General features: G+C 44.7%; 1 protein-coding gene across 1 annotated transcript in view; it reads left to right on the top strand.

Annotated features, from left to right (window-relative positions):
* Nucleotides 1–379: 379 nt before the first annotated feature.
* The window catches only part of adarb2 (adenosine deaminase RNA specific B2 (inactive)), a 48,458-nt gene continuing 40,858 nt past the window's right edge, over nt 380–7,979 (top strand). The window contains exons 1-2 of the mRNA XM_010775570.1: nt 380–462; nt 1,399–2,351. Coding sequence (XP_010773872.1) covers nt 387–462; nt 1,399–2,351 — 1,029 coding nt within the window. The 5' untranslated portion in view covers nt 380–386. The remainder of the gene's footprint in view (nt 463–1,398; nt 2,352–7,979) is intronic.

The raw sequence follows: 7,979 nt of genomic DNA, 5'->3' as shown, positions 1-7,979 counted from the left end.
AGGCATATGTTGGTTAAGGTTAGGATAAGTATCCAGGAAATGCATGTAAGTCAATGTAATGTCCCCCGAAGTGATGCATACTGTGTGTGTGTGTGTGTGTGTGTGTGTGTGTGTGTGTGTGTGTGTGTGTGTGTGTGTGTGTGTGTGTGTGTGTGTGTGTGTGTGTGTGTGTGTGTGTGTGTGTGTGTGTGTGTGTGTGTGTGTGTGTGTGTGTGTGTGTGTGTGTGTGTGTGTGTGTGTGTGTACTCACTCACATTCCGCCTTTTTCCCCGTGTTGGGCCAACTCTGATCTGCACTATAATCGATAAAACTATCAAAACATCTCCGCCGCTGCCCTCTTGTTGACTCTGTGTCTCTCTCTTGTCTCTCCTCCAGAAAAAGTCTGTATGCTGTCAGCATTGATCGCTCCCTTCAAGTACATAAGCCCTGGGACCAGCAGCACAGAGGACGAGGACAGTTTAAGTAAGCTGCCGTCTCTTTTCTTCCTCTCTGTCACCACGCTGCACTAACTCCCTCAGTGGCAGGCCTAATATTGAAATGATCTCTCTGTCACCCACGTAATTAATTATTTGGGAAATGGGCTATTTGATTAAGCACGGATGTCAGCGTGTGTGTTAAAATCTGTATTATCTTGAGCTATTCAATATTAGATTTGAGTGTTTGTGATAAATAAGCCATTAGATTAGGAACATCCACGCCTGCGCACACTATCATCTACAATCTGCCTCATGAGTGAATGTCAGCACTTGATCCCAGTCTCCCATTCCAACGTTAACACTCCTGTGACAAGATCCGAACACCCCATTTTTGTTCATTTCCCATCAGAAATGCAATACGCCGCCACTTCCCCCGTAACTAGGTTTGAAGAGTGTATCACAGCTGTGTGAAATAAAGCGGGCTACAGACATTTCATCCTTTCTTGGAATGTCTGCCACTCGATGTGATCCCAACTGCCATTACAAATAGGATTGGTGCTTTGCATTGGCCACAGGGACCAATGTTTCTCACTTGCAACACAGATTCAGAGCCAATTTGGAGGCAGATTAGAGAATGATTTGGCAGATAACATCGCCATTTTTAGGGGATTTGTATTTGTATTTTAAAACACTTAAAAGTGATAGCGCGCGCCCCGTGGTATGAAGTAGGCTCGGCTCATGGAGATGATTGTAGATTTGTTCATTACCATTTCATTGTGTATCGAGTGGCTCAATCTTGCCCGGGAGATTTTCCTTGATTCATATTGTTCAGCCAGGATAAATGTGTGTCACACAGTTATGAATTCTTTCTCTCTCTCTCTCTCTCTCTCTCTCTCTCTCTCTCTCTCTCTCTCTCTCTCTCTATATCTCTCTCTCTCTCTCTATTTGTTATCACTTTTTACATTTTCTCCTTTGACTGCAGGTACCAGCAGTGCCGAGGTGAAGGAGAACCGCAACATTGGTAACCTGGAGGATCGCTCCATAGGATCGGCAGAGTGCCAGTCCATTTTCTGCTCCGACTCAGCGAGAAGTGGGAGCTCCGGTCTGAAGAGGAAACGGCCGCTGGAGGAGGACAACAACGGACACTTGTGTCAACTCCGCCTCATCTACAAGAAACTGTCCTGGTCTGAAGCACCGAAAAATGCTTTGGTGCAGCTCAATGAGCTGAAGCCGGGCCTACAGTACCGCATGGTTTCTCAGACCGGCCCGGTCCATGCTCCCGTCTTCTCCATCGCTGTGGAGGTGAACGGGCTGACTTTCGAAGGCACGGGCCCCACAAAGAAGAAAGCTAAGATGAGGGCTGCAGAGCTGGCCCTCAAGTCCTTCATCCAGTTTCCTAACGCTCCTCAGGCCCATCTGGCCATGGGAAACATTTCAAACCCTTCGGCTGACTTCACCTCAGATCAGGCAGACTTCCCCGAGACACTCTTCAAGGAATTTGAGTCTTCTGCGTGCTCCGACGGCCTCTCGTTCTGCAACTCTGCAGCAGAGAGCGAGCTTCTATCAAGTGAGCTACTGAGACACGGACGGTTGCTCCGACACACCTTGGACCTGATGGTGCAGGCTCAGCAGAGGCTTGGTGGGATTGTTCCAGAGCAAGAGGCTCCTAAGAGCCCCGTAGCCATGCTCAACGAGCTCCGGCCGGGCCTGCGCTACGCCTGCCTCTCTGAGCGGGCCGAAGGCAAGCGGCCGCGTAGCTTTGTGATGGCTGTGCGTGTGGATGGGCGGATTTTCGAGGGCTGTGGGCGCAGCAAGAAGATGGCCAAGACCCAGGCGGCCCAGTGTGCTCTTCAGGCCCTCTTCAACATCAGGACGGCCCCTGAGGGGACGACAGGCCTCAAAGCCAGCAGGAAGAGCTGCCCTCATTTACCCCAGGTGAGTACAGACACCTCAGCGCCTGTCTTATGCTAAGCTTCTTTGGCAGCTACTTCACTTCCTACAGGGGCCTGTAATGACCAAAACAGCAGGCGTGCAGCGAAAAGCCAAACACCTTCTAACAAGTAATTAAGGAGGAAAGGAGATAAGAGCTTAAAAGAGTGGGGATGGAAGGAGAAATGGTGGCAGAGAGGATAAAGATCTATGTAAGCAAGCTGGCATGTGCCTCAAAAGATAGAGCATATATTATATTACAGATCACAATGCATGTGTGTGTCGGTTCATTTTTTTCTTAGTGTGTTTGGCAACGCCCGGGTCTTGAGTAAACATTATCTGTTTGTTGGTCTATTAAAATAGAAAGGCATGTAAATGAAGCTCATTATTGTCCTTGTGCCTCTGACACAAGAAACATCTGCATCGCCCCCCAAATGAGCTTTTCCCCTAGCTTTTATGTGTTTGTAGAGCTGTAATTGGGAGAGTTTTGTAATTTTGCAAGATCTCCTGTTTCCTCATGTGTGGCATCACAGTGTCTACAAACATTAATCCAATCTGTTGCCCAAAGGAGATAGAAAAGCAAAGAGCAAATCGTCAAACAAACCACCGAGCCCAATCCCATGCTCATTTACCCAAATATGTAAATAGCAATCAGAGCCAGGAAACTAGTTTTGAGAAACTTGATGAAATTGGAGAGCCTAAAGACATAGAGGCTGGATGTGCTGGCACTTGTTGACAGCCATTTCAAACTTAATTTCATCTGAAGAAAAACTGCTGAGTAGATAGTCACACTGGTTTTAGATGTTTACTATTGTTTGCATAGAGTAGAACCTCAAATCCATGATTTACAGGTCTCTGGCATTTTGGAAGCTCAACATGAAACTGTACATGTTTCCTATTGTGTCCTCATATAACAAAGAAATGTGTACAACCCCACATTCTCGAATGGTTAGTTGAAGCCGCACACATCCAAAGTGTGTCAACTCACACGCCATCATATTGTGCTTCTGCGCATCCTGTAGGGTATGTGTCGTATTAACATTCCTCTCCAGCCTTGAAAAAATAAACTGGCGAGAATGTCCTTCCCCAGAGCGCGACATCAACCCAACAAACCTGCACGTTTGCCTCGGAGAAACTTTTTCGTTTTCTCCCTGCTGCCACGGTATCTAAAAGGATTTTAAGAGGATTTGCCTCACCCGTTTAGTTCCAGAAAGCACTCGCTTGTGGAATTTCTTGAAAGTCAGCCGTGCCGTCTGCCAGGCTGGAGAGGCGTTTTATTTTGTATTGGTAAAGGACAAAAGCACACAATATGCATGCATGTGGAAATACACAAGTGGCCGGGCATGTGTTGGCGGGGACGACGGGTTACATGTCTGAACCATTGCGTAATGGGACTTTAAAAACCCTCAAGCTCAAAAGCACTCTTTCGATGTTTGCATGCGAGCCAATCTTCCTGCCAAGCACTGATTGCATGGGCAGTGGTTGACTACTGCAGATGTGAAGTGTAAATGTGGGGGTGGTTGCCAGCTGCAGCCTGTGGGTAATGCCAATGTTATGGTGGTATTCCAAACGATGTGTGCCGCCTTCTTCACCCTCTCTTCCCTCTGGCTGTACCTGTTGCAGAGAAAAGCTTTGTAGAGGAGATGCTAATGGCCCCACACGCTACATCGCATCAACCCCTCTCCTGACCCTTTCTTTGTGTCATTCTTTGACAAATTATTCATATATCCTTTCTGTTTCGACCCTAGTACTACTTTCTTCATTTGAAAGTAAGAAACCAGAGAAAAAAGCCTGAGTATATTGATGGAGGGAAATAATAATAGGTAGTGGGAGCCAGGACTGTAATATGGAGGCATTGCATGAACTCAACACAGTGGAATATAAGAATTAGGAGCAGCATTAGTTCTTCAAACTTTGAGTTGAACAGCAAGGCTGGTAGCTCCAGAATTCATCTCCCAAATGAAATATTTAAACTCAGGGGAACTGCACGGTGCTGTATTCTGCCTCAAATACATACTAGGGAATAAGAAAGCAGGAGGGACAAGACAAGCATACTAGTGCGCATCCACACAGACTCCCTCCTGCAGTCATGTAGCCTCCACTTTCCTCCATCCCTCCTACACACATGTCTATGGGACACTTTTAACAATCATATCAGAAATGAGGCGTCGGGCCACAGTCTGCTTGACATCACATAGCTATTTATCCTCCAGCAAGGACTTTATTTATTTTATTCCTTCATTCAACCTTTTATTTATCCAGGGAAATCAAATGGGAAAGTATTCTGCAGAGATCTCTCGCCTTACGCTGACTTTACTTATTCATATCCATAGTGAGAGCTGTCTGTATGTTAAGGCTTCAAAGCTCTTTGGCTAAAAGTTAATGTCTAAACATAAACATAACAACTATAATAACACGGTAGTATCTAATAGCAGATATCATTTCATCATATGTTTGGGTAGTTAGTGACCAGGTTTACTGATATGTTTACTATCTGTAAAGATATTAATAATGCCATTCCTCGTATGTATTCAAATGTCATTTTGGTGGTATTCCGTTAACAACACATATTTGCTGCTGTATTTCTAGTAAGTAGGGTTGCTACCTCATATTATCATTTTACAATTGTATTTTTTTATTTATCTTAAAATTATTAGATGTCAAATAAAGTACAAATGTGATACATCTTAAAAAGTGAGACTGCTGCTTATCCTTCCGCAATTATATAATACTCCAACCCTTTTCTGACCTCCCATCATCTCCCAATGTGTTTGTATAGTCCCTGACATTACGGTTTAATCGGCCTCCAAACATAACTTTAAGAATTGATTATTAACCAGTCAGTAAGAAGCTGTTCTTTAATCGTACCGCCGCACTTTAGTTACCAGAAAATGTCTTTGCCCTATTAAAGCCAGCACAGTGAAGTGAGAAAGTGCCTAATCCTGACATCCATTTTACCAAGTGGAATGATTACACCGCTGTTCAGGCCTTGATTGGCCACTTAATCTCCCTGCGCCGCCACAATGCACTGCGTCGTTGCCAAGTCAACTGAGCCTGAGACTTGTGTGTGGCGGTGGGAAGGCTCAGAGTCAACATGTCCGCTCAGAAGGACAGTACTGAGGTCAGTGGTCAGGACACGCTCTGCCACCTCGGATTAACATCCATTTGAAAAGGGAAATGCATTTTGTGGCAGAACAGAAGGAACATGAGGGTTAATGGAGAAGAGAAAGCATGGAGAAGCCAGCGTGGGTATTAAAAACACTACTAAGTCTTTTCATTTCTCATCATTTCAGATGAGATCAAATACGACTCTAAATTGTCTTTTTCGTTTTTTGCGGTTCAAATTTGATTTAGTTATCTCCTAATGTGAACCATCGCGGATAGAGAGAGGGATACAGACTGGTCAAGAGCAGTCATTTCCCTGCCTCCGCCTCGGCAAATTGAATATGATTTCAGACACGTGAAGGTGACCCCTGTCAGCCGCTGAGCCCCTCGCAGATTGTTTTCTTTGTCTAATCTCTCCCACTTCTAATCTGTCTCAATATAAACAGCTGTGACAGGCTGATCATTAATTAATATTGCCACAACAAATTAGTGACAGCGATGGCCCATCCGAGCACCCTGTCTTAGATAGAAATACGGCAAGTCGTAGAGATAGGGAGAAAGAGAGATAGGGAGAGGTGTGAACAACACATTAGAGAGGAGTTGATTAACAGCTTCGGAGTCCTTGCAGATAGTGTTACAGGCATGTGGACAGTGACGGCAGATACACACTAAGTGACAGCCACCACAGCAGACTGTACCCACAGGGTCAGCTGTGGCTGTCACTACAAAGTGGTGCAGTGCAAACAGGCGTAACATCTGCATTCAACAGTTTCTACTAACGCAGCCAAACAAAACACTTCCTGTTAAATATTTCTCGATTGATGTTTCACATTGTTAAATGATTCTTCTGTCTTCAGTCTGAAGGGAAAACAAGTTACTAGTTAGTCAACATTTAACATTTAACATTTAAATGTAAATGGTCTGCAGAGGCTAAAATCCCCAAATGTCTCTCCAACACACTCCCCCCGTGCCTGATATGCCTAAATTGGACTCCTTTGTTTACTTCTGTAACATAGTGACATCACTATGTAACGCTAGAATATAGATACAGTACCAATGTTTTTCATCTGGTTTTACTTGGACTATCTTGATAATGTAGTTGCAGCCCAGAACACAATTTCTAAATATTAATGTTACTTATGTCCCAAAATATGCAAATAATATCCTGTTTGTAATAAATTGGATTATATAAGTAAAACTGGCAGGAGTTGCTGTTATCTCGATATCTTGACCTTTGGTAAATGAGAGCGAGTAGGGAATTCCTTTTTGTGCATTCCACAAAGTATCTCATTACAATGTGTCACTTAGAGCACAATAATAATGTGAGCAAAAAGCCACTGTTTGTGTCTGGACTGTCTGCCCTTTCAGCAGCCACTTACCTCATCATGTGGTATTTAAAGAAGAAGCAGCTTAGGAGAGTGGAGATTTGTGTGTGAAATTACTGAACAATAATGTTTCCCGGTCTGAATGGGAGCACCCTGTACATGGAAAGGTTAGAATCATCCTCCACTGTCTAATATGTATGCAAAATATGACCTATGAGACTGCAGGCTGTTGAGTCTAATGTACTGCGTCAGCATGCAGCTTTGAGGGAAAATCCCTTGGCATGGAGGAAACGAAATGGGGTTGGTCAGGTCATGTCACCTCCGATACACAGTGAACGCCTCTGTAATCTATTCCAAAGAAGCGTGGCGCTCCTTTCTGCACCCCTGCGCGCCCTACACCATCCTACAAAGTCTTCATCGTTTGTGACAGTCCTCAATTCCCCTCTTTTCTCCCTCCTCCTTTCCCCTCCATAGCCTCTAGCTGTGAGCCGGAGCACGGCTATAATCGTTTCTGAAGAACCTCTCACACTTCATTAAAAGCATAGTCAAGTTCATTACAATTTCATAGGCGTTCAGGTACCAAATGGCTTCCGATAAATCATGACTATTGGTCCTGTGTGGCTGGCATGTGTAGGTTTATCTCAGGCTCTCAGGCAGGAGAGAGGGGAAGGGGAGGGGGAAGAGAGGAGAGGTCTGGATGTCTGGCCTTTAAATGACCTTCCAGCCTGGAGCAATGGACCGTGCTGTCATACACGCAGAATGGAGACGTGCACACGCCCAAATCAGCACGCATCACATCTGCGAGATCAGATTGTTCATGAAGCCATCGCGCTGACGTACAGTACGCACAGGAACAGATGGGGCACCAAAGTACTGTTGTAAAACTTAACACAACTGCCCCAACCGGCACACGATTTGCTTTTTTATCTACAGCTATTTTACATGAGTACTTGTCTTTAAAGTGCTCTGTATACTGTGCTCTTGTTAGGGATAAGAAAGCTGTCAAAGCAATATTTATTACTGGAATACAAGAACTGACATTTCACACACAAAGCAGGAAAAAAGGGATTAGGTGTAGTGGACAGTGTGGTAGAAATAAGCCGTAAATATGCCATCAACTGCATAATATTGATCATATCACAATCAGCTGAGACTTAGTCTGATATCTCATTCATCTCTCTTGGCATTCGGTCTCAGAGGACTG

Source organism: Notothenia coriiceps, unplaced genomic scaffold (genome assembly GCF_000735185.1).
Source record: "Notothenia coriiceps isolate Sejong01 unplaced genomic scaffold, NC01 NC01_scaffold00015802, whole genome shotgun sequence".
Lineage (NCBI taxonomy): Eukaryota > Metazoa > Chordata > Actinopteri > Perciformes > Nototheniidae > Notothenia > Notothenia coriiceps.
The sequence above is the reverse complement of the archived record's forward strand: the minus strand, read 5'-3'. Positions and strand labels throughout refer to the sequence as shown.